The sequence below is a fragment of the Equus caballus genome, chromosome 22, assembly GCF_041296265.1.
Source record: "Equus caballus isolate H_3958 breed thoroughbred chromosome 22, TB-T2T, whole genome shotgun sequence".
Classification (NCBI taxonomy): domain Eukaryota; kingdom Metazoa; phylum Chordata; class Mammalia; order Perissodactyla; family Equidae; genus Equus; species Equus caballus.
In genome coordinates this window covers 23,981,796-24,002,792 of record NC_091705.1, presented here as the reverse complement: position 1 = coordinate 24,002,792, position 20,997 = coordinate 23,981,796, and the positions used below count along the sequence as shown (strand labels likewise).

The window sequence follows — 20,997 nt, the reverse complement described above, 5'->3', positions numbered from 1 at the left end:
TATCAGCTATTTCAGGAACCAAGTGAGAGAAGACCCTGGGCGTGGTAGCCCAGGCCCATCCAGCCCTGCCCCTCTGGTCATACCTCCCCACTCACCCTCCAGCCTGATGCTCTGGGGAATCACCTCGAAGCGGACGACGCGGTATGTGTGCTCCTGGTCCTCTTCCAGGTCCTCTCGGTGGTAGTAAAGGATGAACGAGAGGTGGTTGTGCAGGTAGATCTAAAACAGAGCAAAAGAGAGAACAAAACAGCTAGTAGCCAAGAAACAACCAGAAAATCACTCAGGGAGACCACCCCAGGTATTGGGTCCCTCTCCTCACCCAGCAGGCCCAGCTGTACCAACCTTCCAAAAACACTGCTCTTGGAGCACTTGCCTGCTCAGAAACCCTGCAGGGCCCCCTGGGCCTTACTAGATAAAAGCCCAGATCCCTTAGCCTGGTATTCAAGGCCTCTATCCTCCGGCTGTCATCATCGTCTCAGACATATTAGTCTACCTGGTCTCCCCAAGCCCCTCCCTGCCCCATGAACAGTCCCCACACCGCAACTCTGTTCACAGCACTCATTCCAACTAGAATGCCACCTCCGACTCCACTCAGCTCAGGCCTACCTATGCTCAAGGCCCCCTCCTCCACGACAACCCGAATGCACGAGCTCCCCTGGATGCCTCTGGCAGTGACAGCACAGCACTGCCACGGGCAGTGAAAGGCACTGGGACTGCAGATCCAGGGTCTCACACTGTCAGTTTTCTTTCCAATTAGGATAGAAGCCCTTTGAGGACAAAGCTCAAAGGCTCTTTTGAGGGCTATGCCTTAAAAGAAATGTTTTTATCCTTTATTCCCTAAGTAACATGCATTCAGTTTAGAAAATTAGAAAGCTAAGTACTGTTACAATCATCGCCGCGTTAGGCTATTTCTCAGAGGCTGTGCTAGGAAGTGCTTGCACAGATTATCTGATTTTCTCTGCCTAACAACCCCAAAGGGTGGGTATGGCTATTTCACACATTCTACAGATAAAGAAACAAAGGCTTAGAGAGGTGAAATAGGTAGGCTCAAGGTCTCTCAACAACTAGTAAGTGGTGGAGACAGGACTTGAAACCCAGGGAGGCTGCAGGCTCTTGACCACTGCCCTCTCCTACATACTGATGAAATTCCAGATTCTTTGTTTTTTGGGGTTTTTTTTGTGGAAGATTAGCCCTGAGCTAACATCTGCCGCCAATCCTCCTCTTTTTGCTGAGGAAGGCTGGCCCTGAGCTAACATCGTGCCCATCTTCCTCTACTTTATATGTGGGACACCTACCACAGCATGGCTTGACAAGTACTGCCATGTCTGGCCCTAGGATCTGAACTGGGGAACCCCGGGCCGCCGAAGCGGAACGTGTGAACTTAACCACTGCGCTACTGGGCCAGCCTCTGTTTTTTGGTTTTAATCTTATCAATGTGGACTCTGAGTTTTCAGGGACTGTGCCCTCCACCTCCTGTGTAATATCTACCAGAGCACGCAGACTTCTGACAGACCATGCCCAGCGGCACTGGGAGGAACCCGCCTCGGCCACCCTCAGCTTTTCTGTTACAATCCTAGAGCTAAATACTTCTCCCTCCTCTGTGGCCCCAAGTGCTAGTGACTTTGGGGTGTGGCTCCTCAGCCCTTGGAGCACACTGTGACACTCTACCTTGTTGACGTCTGTGAAGCCGAGCCGGTAGCCGTGTTCAAATTGCACATCTTTTTCTTTCTTCTTGTCATCGCCGTCGCGGTTGGAGTAGAGCTCCAGCCGGGTGGCCACAGGCAGGTTGTCAGCAATGCTGGAAACCCAAGGCCCCGCTCAGTCCCTCTGGACTGCCTCTCCCATAGTGCCCTCCCCTACAGGAACTTGAGGCCGGCAGGCAGCAGAGGACAACTTACAGGTGGACATAGTAGTCCTCTGAGATCCGCTCAGCCACAAGCCGGCTCTCTTTCACGCTCAGGGTCATTGGCTTGTTAGACTTGCCGCACAGAACCTCACACTTCTTTTCGCTGTTCATGAGAACCTGGAAAGGGGTGTTGACAATCCGGTCCCCTCTCAGCACCTCTCCTGCCATAAGAGAGACAGATGGAGCTCAGAGCTTCAGCTCTGAGGTTGCTGAGGTCAGCAGAGCCAGGGAGACACACGGCTGACTGGCAGGGCCTTCAGCAGCTCCGCAGCCTGGCACTCAATGCTCTACCCCATCTGCTCATGCCCAGCTTGCCCGTCTGACTCCCACATGTCCCCTCTCCTCCCGCTTTGTGCTCTAGCACTACCAGACTCTTCAGAGCAAACATGCCATGGCACTCCATGCCTCTGGGCCTCATGTTGTTTCCTCTGCCTGGAGTGCCATTCCCTGCCCCATGTTCCTGGGAACCCCTTCTCACCCTTCAAACTCAGCTTCTATTTCACTCTCTGGGAACTCCTTCCTGACACCCTCGGGACTGAGCTCGTCACTCCCTCCTCTGATTTCCTTCCGTACAGAGGCAGCATCATACAGTGGTGAAGAGACAGGGCCACCTACTACTAAACTTGGGCTCTGCCACTCACTAGCTTAGCAGTCTTGCTAAGTTACTTAACCTCAATGAGCCTCAATTTCCTCATCTGTAAAGTGGGGATAATCGTAGTCCCATCTCACAGGGTTTCAGTGAGAAATAAAATACCAGGCACAGAGTAGACAGGCAACAAATTGTATTTTTATCATTAGCATCACTTCAGCACCTTTCCATATGTCAATGATATGACTTTGCACAATGTGACCATTTATTACGTTTCTGCCTCCCCGACCAGACTGTGAGCTCGTTATGGGCAGACAATGTTCCCTATTTATCTGTCTTCAGATCCCGGTTCAGGCAGGGAGGGAGTGGGGTAAAACCCAACACCTGAGATTTTTAGTCAAAACATGTTTTTACTTAAAGAACTGGCACACCCCTTGCATGCCTATCGCCTCAGAGTAACCTTCAGTCAGACGTCACGCTAGCAGGCACTAAACAGTTAGGGACTGCCGACTAAAACCAACAGTGCTTTCATTCTGAGCTGTTCTAACAATTCTACCGGGATGATGTGAAACTGGGGCAAGCTGAAGGAAACGGACCAAAGTCAACAGGCAAGACTAACGCCTGCACATGCACTTGGTCTCACACCTGCCTGCCTGCCAGGGTGGACCCGCTTGATGTGGCACTCTCTGCCTGGCTAGTTGTTCGTTGGTTCATTCATTCATTCCTGAACATGTACTGGGTATTGGTTATGTGCTGGGCCCTGAAGACAGAATGTTGAACAGACATACTCATGGAGCTTATGGTCTAGTGGGAAGATGGACTTAGATTAAATAATCAGGATAATGAGAATATACCATATAATGAGAGGAACCTGCTCTAGACATGGGGGAGTAGGTCTAGGAAAGTTTCTCTGAGGAAATGATTTTCAAAGTGAGCTGTAAAGGAAGAGAGGTATTGAGTAGGTAGAGAGAGAGGAAGGATATTCTAGACAGAAGGAACAGTATACGCAAAGGCCCCTTGAAGTGGGAAAGCAAGGCAAACTTGAGAGGTCTGTGTGGTTGCGATATGGAGAGCAGCGGGGAGAGTGACTGGAGGTGAGCTGGAGAGACGGGCTGGAGCTGCGCCTCAGGGGGCCTGTGGGCCACACTGGAAGTTTGATCTTTATCCAGACAGCAACAAGAGCAACGAAGGGTTTCTAACAGGGAAGGAGGAAGACAGCATCTGATTCTGATTACAGAAAGATCACTCTGGCTGTTTTGCAAAGACAGAAGATGCAAGGACTGGTTGCGGGTGATGGCAGTCAGTCACGTAAGTGAACGATGACGGAGGCTGGATTAGAGGGTGTGGTGGGGGGAACAAGTACACAGATTCAGGAACGACTGAGGACTGGCATCTAGGGGACCTGGTGCTGACTGACATGAGCGACGAGTGAGGAGTAGTGCATATATCAGGAAAACTGAGGTTTCTACACCCAGGTTCCAGGTGAAAACAGGAAGAAAAGCAAATTTAGACTGAAGACAGTTTTTCAGTTTGGATATGTCAAGCAGGCAGTTAGAGATCCAAGTTTCAGACTGAGAGGAGAGGTCAGGGTTGTAGGAGGAAGCCGAGTTGTTGGTACACAGATGGTTAAGTGGCAGGGCCACAAGCTACACCAGTGTAGGGAGTACCAGTCAACTGTGCAAGGTAGCAATCCTGCCAAGTGTGGATGAGGCCACCTGGGAGGGGAGGGGGAACAGGGGCTTGGATGAAGGCCTCAACCCTCTTCCCCCTGTTTTAGAAGCCTAGTAATGCAGGTGAGTCTGCAAAATCCAGGGATGGACTGGCTGGTGGAGAGCAAGGACACCAAGGGGATACCTGCATGGTCCACTGGTGAAATGATTCGGGTCATCCTCTGCCATTTCACAGACAACTCTGAGAGCCAGACAGGGATAGTGACTTGCCCATGATCATACGAGAGGACTGTGGCAGTGCTAAACTCCGGGCTCTTCCCTCTACACCATGCCCTACTGCCCACTTCCTTTCAGATCACTGAGGAGCTCACCTGAGGAAAGGAAGAACTTACAGAGAAGAACAGGGCTGCAGACCAAGTAAGGCAAACATCACCTCTTGATATTTAGAAATTAAATTTAAACCAAGAAAGAGGACATACTGGTCTGGAACGGCTCATTTCTAATATGGAAGTATTCCTCTTAACTTTTTTTTTTTTTCCTGAGGAATATTAGCCCTGAGCTAACATCTGCCACCAATCCTCCTCTTTTTGCTGAGGAAGACTGGCCCTGAGCTAACATCGGTGCCCATCTTCCTCTACTTTGCATGTGGGACGCCTGCCACAGTGTGGCTTGCCAAGCAGTGCCATGTCCACACCCGGGATCCGAACTGGCAAACCCCGGGCCGCTGAGAAGCGGAATGTGTGAACTTAACCACTGCGCCACCGGGCTGGCCACTCCTCTTAACTTCTTAAAGCTGGGAGCAGATAGGCAGCCAGACTAAATGAGCAACAAACTCTGAATGTGGACCCTCTAAGGGAGTCTGATGTGCTCCAGTACATCTGCCACAGATGCTCCAACATATACACCATGATATGAATCTCCGTATGATTTTCATGAGCACAGCCCCCAGACAGCCCGAATGAATCTTTCTAGAGAAGGCAGCCTGTACAACAGAAAGAATTCTATCTTTAGAGTTAAAAAATCTGGGTTAACATCTCAATCTCTCCACCTATTGGCCATGTGACCTTGAGCAAGTCTTTGAAACCCCTGAAGCTGCTGTTCTCTCTCTATGAATTGGGGGCAATCATACTTGGCTCTGCAGAGTTACTATAAGAATCAAATAAAGTAGAGTGCAGAGCGTGGTGCTTAAGGGTCTGGACTCTGAAGCAAGGGTGCCTGAGTGCTGCCACTTACTAGGGGAGGGGCCTGGAGCAAGTGACTTTACCTCCTTGTGCCTCACTTCCCTTATCTATGACAAGGGATAGTAAGTAGCTACCTTATAGGGCTAGTGTGAGAATTAACTGAGTTAGAGCACAGAAGTGCTTAGAACAGTGCCCGGCTCATGGGGAGAGCGCTCTAAGTATTAACAGTGATGATGATGATAATGTAGAGTTCAAGGCTTGCAATCCAACAGGCATTGAATCAAGGATGTTTCTGCTCCACTCAATAAGACACTAACATTTACTGAATGCCTACTATGTATCAAGTACGGGGTCAGAAGCTGCGGAGAGAGAGGAACGTTAAGACATGATCCCTCCGCTCAAAAACTCCCTAGGCCAGGAAGGGAGGTACTACACAAAGGCAAAATGAGATACAATATGGCTAGCTAACTTCTGTACACAGACGTTTCCATTTCTATGAGGCAGGAACATTCCCCAGTTTCATGAAAGATGTGGCAGAGACTCAGAGAGGTTAAGGTCACCCAGTATCAGACTGAGGTGTGCCCAAATGCTGGGCCTTGGGCTGCCAGTGAATCCACACCAGCTCAGAGGGGAAAGAAGGAGCTGCTGCAAGGGGCCCGGTACCAGGAGGCCTGGAAGACCAAGCTGGTCAGGCTTCCCAGGCAGAGGCAAGGTGGTTGGAGCACAGTGTGGTGTGGAGAGAGAAAAGGGTAGGTGGCAGGCAGGAGGAGCAGCCCAGACAGTCAGTGGAAGTCAATCCAGGCCCTGAGACGAATCTCTGTGCAACACTACAAGGCAAGACCTAGGGAGAGATGGTGCTGTCCACTTTTGGTTAAGCTGGCTCCAAGGCCTGCCTCCAGCTGGTCTGGGACACTCGATACCTGGCAGTAGATATACTTGTCTGCTAGAGGTTCTGGAAAAAATCTGAACCCTGGGTAGCCCTGACAGAAGGCAACCCTTTCAGGAGCCTGCTCAAGAACCAGTTCTCTCCCTTCTCCTTCCTAAGCTATAAGAGAAGAGGAAAGTCTTGCATCTTTCTACGTTTTTACCTCCAGGACTTAACACTGAGATAGGCAAGAATAAGTACTAATAATTGCAACCTAAATAAAGGCCTCCTAATGTCTTTTACTTTAAGCCTGAAATTCTACCAAATGGAAAATTATTGAATTGGAATAAAAAGGCTGCTATTTACAGGACACACATGCCAGACATCATGCTCAGTGCTTCACACATTATTTGAGGCGAGTCTTGCACAGCTTAGCAAGAACCATGGTAATGTCTCTGATTCCTTTAGGGCCAGAGGTAATCACTCACTCTTAATTAAAAGCAGAGCAGGGTACAGAAACCATGAGAGAGAAAAAGGGATATCCAGAAATCAAGGGAGAGCCGACTGAGCAGTGGCCAAGGGCTCCACCTCTCAGGCCTGACTATGCAGATTCCAAGCCCAGCTTAGCCATTAACAGTATAACCAGAGGCAAGTCACTTAACCTGTAAAAATGGGAATAAAAACAGCAACTAGGTCCTTAGGGCTATTATGAGAAGTGAGCTGTATGTATGTATGTAAACTCTGTAGAGTGGGGTCCAGCACAGTGCCATGTGAGGGTTAACTGCTATGATCATTATGAAAAGACCTGGGTTTCCCTTCGGAACAGGCTGACAGTAGTGTGAGACAAGAACTTACCCAGGTTCTCTGCCTTGTAGGTTATTGTGCTGGGCTGGCAGAAGGGCAGTGAGTAGTATTCATAAGGTAGCTGGGTTCGAGAGCTGGTGAGCTTCACAGCCTAGTGGGAGAAGAGAGGCTGTTATTCCTCAATCCAGGAACCAAGATGAGTGTTTCAAAAATCCTCCTTGGTACCCACACATCTTTGGTACACTCGGTAATATTATCTGACAGGCAAACCAAGGGCAGCAGATCCGACTGTACTATACCACACACTATACTGCCTACAATTCTGAATTTCGTATTTCATATTTCATTTTTAGATCACATTATGGATTTTGTTTAAAATGACAAACAAATTCAATATATATTGAGAGTCTTCAACATGCCAATATCCTATAATTTCACTTCTGGGCATCTTTCTTAAGGAAATAACTCCAAATGAGGAAAAAACAATAGGAACAGGGCTTCACTCCTTATTCATACCCACACTGGTCTGCCTCCAATTCCACTTCCAGCTCCTCTGTTGCACTCCCTCCCGCTCAGGCTTTGAACCTGCGGTTCTCTACTCAACTATGCATATCTGGCTCCTTCTCACATTTAGGTCTCAGCTTACATCCTTTCACCTGGAATTCCTCCTCTAATCACCTTCCTTCATTGTTCTCTATTTCCACACTCATAGTTTCCTTTATAGCATATCTGATAAATGGTAATTATTTTGTTTACCTGTTGCTTTTTTTAACCAGTGCCCCCCATGAGAATTTAAGATTTAAGTACCATGAGGGCAAGGACCATGTGTGTCTCTCACCTCTCTAACCCCAGTGCCTACAGAGTTAGGCACACAGTTGGTGCTCATTAAATATTTGCTGAATGACAGGAGAGAGGAAAAGTGGAAAAACAACTAAAAGCCCCCAAAATGGGAAACTAGTCAAGAAACCATAATATTTTCAATCAATTAAATATTATGCAAACGCTAAAAATGAAGTTTAAGAAGAACATGAGGGAGAATGTTTAGGAAATGATGTGAGTGCACAGAATATAGCTCTGGAATTGGTGACAGAGACAACACCCCCAGCACGGATAAAATAGAACCAATCCAAATGTTGTAAAAAATAAATCTTAATCTAAATGCAACCAAAATTATCGCTGCTATTTAGGAACTATTGACCATTCCTTATACACCATCTAAAAGTCTAAAGAGTTTTTAGAACCCAGGTCCACAATCCTTATTTAAAACTCTTGCTTTGGAATTAGGAGTTTTTTGGATTTTCAAAGGGCAATGTGGTATATAATAAATCATAGGCTTCATAACACCTCCCAGCTGGGTCTGGAGCAGTACCCCATATTCAATGACTATTTGTGCAAAGAAATGCAAAAATACTCATAGTAAGTAGGAGAAATAAAGTCAATAAACAGTTCACGTCCAGTCTTGCCTACGATCAGTTTAGAAACATGGATTTCAGAGCTTTTTAGTTGTCTGATTGAGGGACTGAGGATCACTATTAAGCATTTCATGAGTCGCTTGAGGCAAGATGGCCAAAAAGTTACTGTCTGTTGTAACAGTCTGCTATTTTGTGTTTCTTGGCATTCTCTCTTTCTGGACAATCAGAAAGAATCCACAGTACACAGACTGAGTCCCACCTGTATGTTCCCTCCTACCCTCTTTCTTCCTACCCATTGTGAGAGGTGTCCACTCTCACATCCCCAAGCGTGACAGGACAGAAGCCACAGTCACGCTGTTCTTCCTATGCCACAATCTTTGCTCTGGAGGGGGCTTTAGGCAGAGACATCGAGAAGAAGGGTTTTGAAGTGATAAGAGATGGGGCTCTGAACTAACCCTCTATCTTCCTCACCACGTGACCTTGGGCAAGTTAGTTCCTTTATCTGTAAAATGCACAGTAAATCTGTAAAACATACAGTTTTACGGATTTGCCTCAAGAGGTTGGCATCCTGAACTCGGCCATGCATAATGCCTGACATGTAAATAACCCTCAATAAATGTTACTTTAATTATTGTTCCTGAAAGTTACAAGTCTGACTTCCAAGGAAGAGAGATGCTCACAATAATGCAACACATGTAACATTGCATTTACTTGTTATTACATGGTTCTAAATGCACTCTCTAATAGTCATTCATCAGACATATTTATCCGCCCTGCCAGGCTATGTACTAGAAGCTGGTGACACAGCAGTGATGGAGACAAATAAGATTCCAGCTCTTTTAGAACTTGATTCATGGCAGTTCTCAGTTTTCCATAAATGTATTATTTATATTTTTAACCTCTAAACTGGTTAACTCCCCCTGGGTAATCAGAAGTTGCTTGTATCTGATGCCCCAAATAAATATGACATGTAGCAATTTGTAATCTTGCTAATACAGTTATGCACCACATAATGACATTTTGGTCAATGACAGACCACATATATGACCATGGTCCCATAAGATTAGTACCATATAACCTAGGTGTGTAATAGGCTCTACCATCTAGATTTGTTGTGTAAGTACACTTTATGATGTTTGCACAACGACAAAACTGCCTAACGACACGTTTCTCAGAATGTATTCCCGTTGTTAAGTGATGCGTGGCTGTACCTAAAACGTGGTAGCAAACAAAAGGGCACGTACATGACAGCATGTCCTGTGGACAGCCTTTTATGACTTTCTTGTATTCTGCTTCTCCTTTTGAAAACTGTGATGCCCAGGACGGGATAAAAACTTTATTTTCATGCAATCTCTTGGCTTTGCTTTTGCACAGACCAGTAAAGACACGGCTCACATCAACATGGCAATGAAGCAAGAAATGCACGTTTATTTTAGGAGAATTTATTTTTCTAACTTTCTAAGTTTTGCTAGCCCTTTACACAGAATCACCAAGGATCTGAAGGACTTCTTAAAAATTTCAACAATACATTATTTTGCCTATGGGGGACCAAGATGGTAGTCAAGAAGTTGGGGATTTATGGAGTTGTAAGAATGCCAAGTACCCTATACTGTAAACACAGAACAGAAAAAAAGACTAAGAAAAATATACCCAAGTATTAAGAGTGGTTATATTTGGGTGATGGTAAAGGAGAGTCCCTTAGCCAGGAGCCCTTGTACAAGGTCATGTCCCTTCCTTGGAGGCAGTCCGTATCCTGCGACTGGTTCATGGAGGATGTAGAGAGCCGGTCCCCTTGCCTCAATCTGGAACAACTCTGAAGGGCCAGCCAGTCCAGTTCCAGAGCTTCCCACGGGCCTCTGCGGTACCACAGCTCGACGTCTCCCTCTGCCCAGTCCTGCTTCCCTCCCTCGCTCCCACGTGCTGACCCTGAGATCCACCCCAATAAACCTCCTGCACCAAATCTCCACCCGTGAGTTTGTTTCCTGGAAAACAAGATCCAAGAAGATCCACCACCAAGCCCCAGCCCTGCGTAGGGCTCTGAGAATGGCACCAAGAGCCCATCATTGTGGAGATATTAATCAAGGCACCACCCTGCTCACTGCCCCTCATCAACCATATTTTACGTGACTCCTCCCCCACCCCTGCCATGGTTCACTCACCCACAGGTGGGCATCTAGCCCGAAAAGGTGAGGTGGCCCAGATGGACAGCTTCTCTCTGGACTCTGATTTAGGGCAATGCTTCCCAAACCCTAATCATTCACTTGCCCTATCTACTTACCACTTATTTTGCTATTAATTTAGATGTGACTCATTTTTAGCTAAATACATTTCAGAAGCAGACATTATAGCACTATTAAAAAGGGAAAATCAATAATGACAGCCATGAAATCATGAGTTGAAGTACTAGCTATATTTCCCAATATACGTTAAAAAGAGAATAGCTATTAAAATGTATTTGTCAACCACTTAAAATCTTCTCATATATCACCACTCAGATACGCAGTAAACAGTTTGGAAATACTGAACTGGAGAATCCAGCCAGGGGCAGAAGCTAAAATTGAAAAAACAGAGACCTTAATAGGCTGTATACACAGATGATATGAGTTACGCAGAAAAAGCTGGTAACAGAGAAGAGCATGGAACAGATGGAAGAGGGAGGCAGAGATGTCATAGAGGAGGAGACAGAAAGGGATGGAGAAAGACAGAGACAGACAGACAGACAGGCACAAACAGAGACAGAGACAGACAGACACACACACACATATGAGACGGAGACAAGTGAGAGAAAAACACAGACAGAAAAAAACAGAAACAGAGGGGCCAGCCCCATGGCTGAGTGGTTAACGCCATGCACTCTGCTTTGGCAGCTTGAGGTTCACCAGTTTGGATACTGGGCGTGGACTTATACACCGCTCATCAAGCCATGCTGTGGCGGCATCCCACATAGAAGAACTAGAATGTCTTGCAACTAGGATATACAACTATGTACTGGGGCTTTGGGAAGAAAAAAAACAAAAGAGGAAGATTGGCAACAGATGTTAGCTTGGGGCCAATCATCCTCACACACACACACACACACACACACAAAAGCCTACCTTAAAAACAAACAAAAAGACAGAGAACCAGAGACAAAGAGAAAGAGAGAGAGGGACACAGAGAGAGAACACATTCACACAGGCAGAGCTGCAGAAAGCCAGAGGCGGACAGAGACAGACGACAAGGCAGAGTTGCTGGAACTGTGGGCTCCTGAGGGCACTCTGCTTGCAGCCCATGCAACCACAGGAGGGATGTGACCACTCACCACGGTCCTCCATCCAGTCTGCCCAGTACAGAGGCTGCAACAGGCCAGGAGTGCACTTACCTTGATTTCTACAGGGTCGTTCTGATGGAAGTTGATTGGCGCAACCCCAGGGACATAGAAGGCGCTTGTATCCCACGTGAGAAAGAGAAGCAGTAGGGACCACGGCAACCAATCCTGCTTGGAAGAAGAGAGGCTGCCATGGGAACGGGAAAAAAGCGAGCATCCCTCAGGGGCAGATCAAGTCATAGTACCTCCTCCATGTCTGCTTTAACTGGCCCAGTCTCACCCAACTCTGAGAGGCCCGAGGCCCTTGTAAGTGCATTCTTCCAAACGTCCCCAAGAGTGCTACAAGACACGGACTCTGCACTTCCAGAAATGAGTCACAAAGAGAATGAAGTAATTAACATTGGGACAAAAGGAAGACTGTAGTACAGGAGCCACATCTCCCCACTTCTGGATCAATGTTCTTTTACACTCTCCTGTGTAGCTAACAGAAAACAACGCTCCATGTGTTCCACTGATTCCCATTTCTCTATATGGCAACAGGCTTGCTTTGTCAGGAAGCTCCCGTGTTCCCAAGATATTTTTCCTATATGCCTTCTCCAAAACTGTACTGACCTCATCAGCTCCCACTCTCCTCCTCACTCAGCTCTAGCTACACTGGCCTTCTTGTTGTCTCCTGATAGCAAAGCCCTTCTCCACCCCTCACTGTCACCTTTACTGTTCCCTCTGCCCCTCCCACAGATACCTGCAGGGCTCATCTCATTCCTTATTTCATTCAGGTCTCTCTCAAATGTCACTTCCTCAGAGAAGCCTTCACTGACTATCCTATCTAAAACAGCCTCCTCAGGGTTCCCATTACCCATTCGCCATCTGCTTACTTCATTTCTCCTCATGGACTTATCTAATTGACATGTAAAAGACGTATTTGTTTATTTGTGTATTATCTGTCCCCCTCCACTCAAATGTTATCCCTGTGGGTGCAGGGACTGTGTCCCCCGTGCCAGGCGCAGAGTAGGCACTCAGTAAATAACCTGCATGCAGGACAGTTACTTGGGAATCAAAGGCAAGAAGGATCAATTATGGCCCTCAAGAAATGCAGCCCATCACAACACGGCTCTCCCTTCATTAATAACATGCTTGCCCCCTCAAAGAACGAGACTCCTGATATTCTCTCTCTGCCTGTGCTGAACAAGGAACTTCTGTCGTCCACACACCTGAATCTCCAACTCAATCGCGCCTCAGCATCTGTCTTCTCTCTCCACCCTCTTTCCTGCTGGGGCATTTCAGGCCCTCATTTCCTCCCCCCAGACAGTGGCCACAGCCTCCTGATCACCTTGCCTCTGCAGCATCTCAATCCTTCAAGTTACCCCACCTCCACACACACACTTGGATCATTCTTTCTAGAACTCAGCTTTATAGAGAATCAGAATCACGCAGGGGGCTTGCCAAAAACGTAGACTCATCTGCATTTTACCAGGGGCACAAGTCGAGAAAAAAATCGCTTTAAAAGTCTGAGGTTCTGAGCTTAGTGCACTTTTTGTAGATACATAGCTTGGTCAAAGTCTTAAAAGCAATATATTCGGAGTGTTTTTCCTTTGATTTCTTGTGAACATTTATAAGTAACCACCAGCTGATGTTCATTATGAAGTATGAAATAAGAGTCTGACCCCAATAAAAACAGTCAAAAATGGCTCAGACAGCTGGACTGTACTTGGTAATCAGGAGGTCAGTGGAATTAGGGATGAGAGCAGGATCTTTAAAAAGAAATGACAAGACTAGAAGGTAGAAAATTGCCTTAGGGGGTAGGAATTCTGTATAGGAAGACAGTATTTTTCCCTCTGTCCTTTTTTCTTTTAAAGATTTTATTTTTTCCTTTTTCTCCCCAAAGCCCCCTGGTACATAGTTGTATATTCTTCGTTGTGGGTCCTTCTAGTTGTGGCATGTGGGACGCCGCCTCAGCGTGGTTTGATGAGCAGTGCCATGTCCGTGCCCAGGATTCGAACCAACGAAACACTGGGCCGCCTGCAGCGGAGCGCGGGAACTTAACCACTTGGCCACGGGGCCAGCCCCCTCCCTCTGTCCTTTTCCATTTTTCAAAAATTTAGATTTACAAAAGAGTGCAAAGATACTATGAGAGTTCCCACGTACTCTTCACCCAGTTTCCCCTAGTGTTAACATCTTACATAACCACGCGCAAGGAAGGCTTTTAAAAAATAACTAGCTTTAAAAAGTTTTGAAAAAGTAAAACATACACAGTAAATAATTCAAACAGTACAAATGGGTATACCATGAAAAATAAATCTCCCTCCCACTTCAGCTCCCCATAGCCAAGCACTAATACCAGTCCCCTAAAAATCCCTCTAGAGCCATTCCACACACGCCCAAAGCAAAGGGCTCAGTAGTGTGGGAGGACTTCCTCCACGTGACCAACCATCGGAAGATTCTGGTCCTCTCTCTTTGGAACCCTTTGCTAGGCTTCACTGGTCAGTCCTCAAATAGTGAGTCCTTTGTGTGAGGGAAATAAACTCTGTCCTCTTTCTTCCTCTAATTCCTCCTTCTACCTGAATTCCAGTTAACTAAAATGCAAGGAAGACAAATCCTGTATTACTGGCATAAACTGCCATCCAAAAGTTGTTTGGAAAAAAAAATGAACTTTGAATTTTTGAAAATGATGCAGAAAACAATCCTCACACAAAGATACTGTCAACAAACTGCAAATCGACTTATCTTAGAGGAAGGATCAACAGATGAAAAATGGCAAAGGATATATCCATAAATGCTAGAATCTTTGAATAACATAAGTTGGCAACCAAAAGCAAATCAGAACTTCAGCTTAGAATTAATGACTGTACCAAGATGACAGTGTCAGTTTTAGATATTAAAATGTCACTGTTTTGATATTCTCATACAGCCGGAGGGATTATAAACTGAACACTCCTGGGGGGCAATTTGGTACTTTGTATCAAAAGCCTCCCAGAAGCGCATACTCTTTCACTCTGCAATTCTACCTCTAGATGTTAAGAAAAATATGACAAATATGACAAAATGTACAAAAAAGGATGTTCGCCATAGACTTATTGAAAACAGGTTCACTACTTATAATAGTAAAATGTCCAATATTAGCTGAATGGGTTAAATTATGGTGTATCCTCTTATCCATTTATGTAGTCATTAAAATTGATGACATATTTCTTGAGTGGGAATGTTCAAGCTTTAGATTTAAGTAGAAAAAGCAGGGGAGAGAACACTGCATAGCAGAATTACTTTTTTTAAGAAAGTTATCTTTGGAGGCTGGCGTACTGGTGTAGCAGTTAAGGTTGCGTGCTCCGCTTCAGTGGCTCGGGGTTCACAGGTTCAGATCCTGGGCATGGACCTAGCACCACTCATCAAGCCACACTGTGGCGGCATCTCACATACAAAATAGAGGAAGATTGGCACAGATGTTAGCTCAGGGACAATCTTCCTCCCCCCGCCCCGCAAAAAAGTTATCTTTGAGAAAATGTTTAGGAGGCGAAATGGGTTATTTGAGTGATGGATTTTTTTTCCTTTTCTGTATATCTGTATTTTCTACTTTTTCTTAGGGGATTACATAGTATTTATACTACTTAAGAAAAATAATAAAATAAATCAGGCCAAAGAGAACATCACTGTTCTGAACACCTAGGTTAGAGTAATCCTAGCTTGGTCTCCACCTGCTGGCCCCAAGATGCGTTTCCAGCAGAACCTTCCACCTTCTCTTTCTAAGCCTCTGGGAAGACCAAGATTGTCCCTGCCCTTGGTGATCAGACCGCTCAGGGGAGGCTGCCTTCAAGCCTTTCTCAGGCTGTTTCTGATACCTGACCTCACCTTATTCAAGTCCTACTTACCCTTAGAGGTTCAGTTGAAATGTTTCTTCCTTCAAGAACCCTGGATCCCCCACAGGGGGAATTATTCTCTTCCTTCCTTCTTTTTCAAAGCATTCTGTAACTATTTCTATGATGACACTAGAGGCAAAAGAATGGAAACTACCCAATGCCCAAATGAACTTTCACATCTATACATGTTCAAAGAATGCTGCTGAGCTGACAAATATTTAAATCTATACTTGTTATAGTAATAGCACTTTTCATGTTGAATTATGGTCATTTAAGTATCTGCCATCTCTCCAGCTGTACTAGTCACTTGTCTAGCTTTGCTGTTGGGCATACTCAATAAATCCTTATCAAACAAATTAATAAGCACCAATCAACCTCTGATCTATACAAATATGAAACCATCTACTCACATATAGATTGAATATTATGGTTCTTAATCTTTGCTGTATCCCCTTGAGAATCTGATTTTTTTAAAATTCTCAAATTTAAAGAGTTTTTGACATCTCTCACCTTTCCACCTGTCCAAGGACCTAGTTTGAGAATCTCTGAGAACATTTATTATGCTTATACCCTACCTGTATGTCTAGGATAGTGGTTCTCAATGCTGATGCGTATTAGAATAACCTGGGGAGTAAATGGACTAAATTCCTATTCAGAAAGCATGGAGTGGTTGAATAGATTAAAAAACCCCCAAGATCCAGTGATACGCTGTCTACAAGAGACTCACTTTAGATCTAAAGACACACATAGGCTGAAAGGGATAGAAAAAGAGATTCCATGTAAATGGTAACCAAAAGAAAGCAGGCATGGCTACAGTTCTATCTGACAAAATAGACATTGAGTCAAAACTATCTAGAGACAAAAGTCATTACATAATGACAAAAGGGTCAATTCAACAGGAAGCTATAACAATTATAGATATATATGCACCTAACGTCAGAACACCTAAGTATATAAAGCAAATATTGACAGATCTGAAGGGAGAAATTGACAGCAATACAGTAATAACAGGGGACTTTAACACCCCACTTACAATAATGGATAGAGCATCCAGGCAGAAAATAAACAAACAGCTGACTTGAAAAGCTCTATAGACCAAATGGACCCAGCAGACATAAGAGAACCTCCCACCCAACTCCAGAAGAATATACATTCTTCTCAAGTGTACATGGAACATTCTCCAGAACAGATCACATGTTAGGTCACAAAACAAGTCTTAAATTTAAGATTGAAATCATTCCATGTATCTTTTCTGACCACAATGGAATGAAAGTAGAAATCAGTAACAGCAAAAAACAGGAAAATCCACAAAAATGTGAAAACTAAACAACACACTCTTGAACAACCATTGGGTCCAAGAGGAAATAAATGAGAATTTAAAAAGTACCTCAGACAAAAGAAAATGAAAATGCAACATACCAAAACTTATGGAATGCAACAAAAGCAGTACTCAGAGGAAAGTTTACACTGATAAATGCCTGCATTAAAAAAAAAGATTTCAAGCAAACAACCTAATTTTTTACACTGCAAGGAACTAGAAAAAGAACTAAGCCCAAAGTTAGCAGAAGGAAGCAAACAATAAAGATTAGAGCAGAAAGAAATAAAAAAGAGAATTTTAAAAATAGAAAAAAATCAACAGAACTAAGAGTTGGTGTTTTGAAAAGATAAACAAAATTAACAAAGCCTTAGCAACACTAAGGAAAAAGAGAGAAGACTGAAATAAATAAAATCAGAAATGAAAGAGGAGACATTACAACAGATGTCTCAAAAGTAAAAATGATCATAAAGGACTATAATGAATAATTACATATCAACAAATTGGATAACCTTGAGGAAATGGATGAATTCCTAGAAACATACAACCTAACAAAACCAAATCAAGAAATAGAAAGCCTAAAGAGACCAATAAAAAAAGAGATTAAATCAGTAATCAAAAACCTCCCAACAAAGAAAAGTCTAGGACCAGATAGCTTCACAGGCGCATTCTTCCAAACATTCAAAGAAGAATTAATACCAATCCTTAAACTTTTCCAAAAAACAGAAGAGGGAACACTTCCAAACTCATTATATGAGGCCAGCATCATCCTGATACGAAAACCAGAAAAAGATACCACAAGAAAAGAAAACTACAGGCCAGTATCCTTGATGAACACAGATGCGAAACTCCTCAAAATACTAGCAAACTGAATTTAACAGCACATTAAAAGGATCATACACCAAGATCAAGTGGGATTGATCCCTGGATACAAGGATGGTTCAACACATGCAAATCAATTCGTTTTGTCAATGTGTGCTACATCACATTAACAAAATGAAAGAAAGAAAACCACATAACCATCTCAATAGACACAGAAAAAGCATTTGAGAAAGTTCATATCCATTCATGATTAAAATTCTCGATAAAGTAAGTATAAAAGGAACTTACCTCAACACAATAAAGGCCATATATGAAAAACCCACAGTTAACATTATTATTTCTTGCTAATCAAAAATATGTGTTCAGGGGCTGGCCCCGTGGCCAAGTGGTTAAGTTCACATGCTCTGCTTCAGCGGCCCAGGGTTCCACCGGTTCAGATCCTGGGTGTGGACATGGCACTGCTTATCAAGCCACGCTGAGGAGGTGTCCCACACAGCACAACTAGAAGGACTTACAACTAGAATTTACAACTATGTACTGGGGGGCTTTGGGGAGAAGAAGAAGAAGAAAAAGAAGATTGGCAACAGATGTTAGCTCAGGGGCAATTTTTAAAAAGAAGAAATATTTATATATATGTGTTGTAAATTTCTCTTCCTAGGAAGCCAGACACCAAACCTTTTTGCCTCATCTGATATGTGACTCAAAGCCAGGGCAGAGGATTACAATCTTCTGTGGTTATCAAGCCAATTAAATCTAAGAAGCTACTCCAGTTCTACTTTCTTTTGCAACAGAATCCTCCAATCTTAACAGACACTGCCTTGGGGAACTCAAGGTCTTGCTGAGAGCTCAGGTGGCAGAGGAAGGAAAAGCAAATCCTGAAAGACTTCAACACACTTTTGTTCCAAAGTCTCAAAGCAAGTAATCAAGTACATACACAAAAAAACAACACAAACAAAAAGACACAACAACGAGGATAATACTCCCCGTGATGGAAAACAACACTAAAAAGCAACAAGAAGCCACAGAATTGCTGAGCACCTATACCGTAGGCAGAAGGCACTGGGGCAGTCGGTCCCTTCCCTCCATTGACTGAGCTCCCGCTTTATGCTGAGCACTTTACAAATGCTGATTTGCGCCATCCTCACAACTACAATTACCTTGGGACTTATGTTATCATTTGGCAGATGACTGCGAGTTAACCTGAGATCCACAGATTAAATAACTTGCCTGAGGTCAGAATGTACAGGAACAGGGATGCTCTTTTCAAGCAAGTGACTTGCATTAAGAGATGATGAGCATGTAACGCTATGGGTAACACCGGCAGCTAACATTTACTGAATACTCATTATGTGCGAGGGGCAGTTCTAGGTTCTTTCCAGCAATAAACCAATTAATCTTCACAACAATCCAGCGAGGTAGAGACTCTTATTATTCTCATTTCACCCATGAAACTGAGGCTCAGAGAGGTGACATAACACTGGCTGAGCTAGGATTTGTACCCAGGCAGTCTGATCCCAAAGCCCATGCTCTAACCAGTACAGAAATCAGTTCACGATTTCTTGAGCACCTACTGTGTCAGGTACTGTGCCAGTCTCACAGAATGCATGCCCACTAGGAGCTTTCAGCCAGTTAAGGGACAGAGACAAATCATCAGCCAATCACAATACTAGGTCCCAGATGCTATCGAGGGCCTAGTATCTTATCCTATCAGTTAAGAGGCTAAGAAGTATACAGGAGCAGCTACATGCCCAGTCTTGGTGGGGAGGGGTGCACACCTAAGAACTCAAGTGGTCTACTCAAAGACCTGAAGGGAAAGGAGAAGTGTTCCAGAAAGAGCAAAACACAGGCATAAAGGCCTGGGGACAACCATAGGGAGTTTTTGGCAGGTGAAGTGTAGGCTGGTGCTTCTCAAACTTTAATGTGCATGTAGATCACCTGGAGGCCTTGGTAAAACGCAGATTCAGATTCAGCAGGTCTAGGGTGAGGCCTGGGATTCTGCATTTCTAACCAGCTCCCAGGTGATGATGACATTTCTAGTTCACAGACCATTCCTTGAGTAGCAAACATGCACAGGTCTGTGTAGTCAAGAGGCTGGAGAATAGGTGACGGACACACACAAGCCACATTGAGGAGTGTAGGCTTCATCCTCAGCACAGTGGGGAAGACGCTAAAGAGCCTTAAGCAGGGCAAAGATAAATCAGACCTGCAGTTTTAAAGACTACTTTGGCTTGTGTGTGTGTGTGTGTGTGTGTGTGTGTGTGTGTGTGTGTGGCAGGGGGAGTGTGTGCAGCACATTTCTGCTCCAGAGACATAGTAATGTCCAGTCCTAGACTTGACACCTAACAAAGACAAATGAAATCGCCCACAAATTCCTGATCAGATGTGAAGACAAGCAGCCGTCAGGTGGAAGCAGAACGCAGCCAGTGGTTCGGAAACTCGAGCATGTAAGGAAATCACCAGGAGGGCTTATCAAAACAGATTCCTGGGTCAACCCTAGACTGCTTTCATCAGTAGGTCTGGAGCAGGGCCCAAGAATTTGCATTTCTAGCAAGTTCCCAGGAGATGCTCATACTGCTGGTCAGGTTTTGGGATCACACTTTGAGAACCACTGGTATAGAAGAAAAATTCACAGGCTTTAGGGGCCATACAGACAGGAATTCAAAGCCCAGACCCACCACTTCCTAGCTGTGTGACTTTGGGCAAGTCTTCTAAACTCTTTGAGTCTTGGGTTTAACTGTAAAATAGGAATATAACACCAAACTCTTGGCAGGGTGGTGGAGTGGTGATGGTGGGAAGGATTAAATAAAGTACATAAAGCACTTTGCACATAGTAGGTGCTTGATAAGGCAGAGTGGCCTTGTTTGGTGTTGCAGTGGAAGGCAGGACCAATGAGTACACTGCAAGGAGGGAGACAGAGGCTGAGTCTAAGGAATCTTCCAACAAGGGAGCTATCCAGCCAAGGAAAACGCCTTCACCAGGAGTGAATCAGACAGAAGCAGGTGACCGTGGAAGGAGGTGGAAGTCCATATCCCTACCCCAGTGGGAGAGTGAACCGGCAGCCTTATGACTTCCCTTAAAACTCAAGAAATTCATGATTCCCTTGACAATACGGAACACTTTAGCAACCCAAAGGTAGAAAAAAACAAGGCAAAGTTCCACCCAGAGCTGAGTTCCATAAAGACATTTTTTGAAGAATCTTAGGAGTCAGGTAACCCAGGAGTCCAGAGAGGGGAAATGATATACCCATGGTCACAGAGCAAGTCATATGCAGAATG

At 44.7% G+C, this 20,997-nt stretch overlaps 1 protein-coding gene across 4 annotated transcripts in view; it reads right to left on the bottom strand.

The window, feature by feature from the left end:
* The window catches only part of TM9SF4 (transmembrane 9 superfamily member 4), a 53,101-nt gene that overhangs the window by 16,940 nt on the left and 15,164 nt on the right, over nucleotides 1-20,997 (bottom strand). For 2 of the 4 annotated variants that reach the window (XM_023626302.2, XM_070248018.1), the window contains exons 2-6: nucleotides 11,789-11,902; nucleotides 7,067-7,166; nucleotides 1,899-2,067; nucleotides 1,669-1,798; nucleotides 96-219 (exon numbers count right to left, since the gene is read on the bottom strand). In XM_023626302.2, coding sequence (XP_023482070.1) covers nucleotides 96-219; nucleotides 1,669-1,798; nucleotides 1,899-2,067; nucleotides 7,067-7,166; nucleotides 11,789-11,902 — 637 coding nt within the window. The remainder of the gene's footprint in view (nucleotides 1-95; nucleotides 220-1,668; nucleotides 1,799-1,898; nucleotides 2,068-7,066; nucleotides 7,167-11,788; nucleotides 11,903-20,997) is intronic. The other 2 variants (XM_023626303.2, XM_070248019.1) reach the window with 1 other exon arrangement.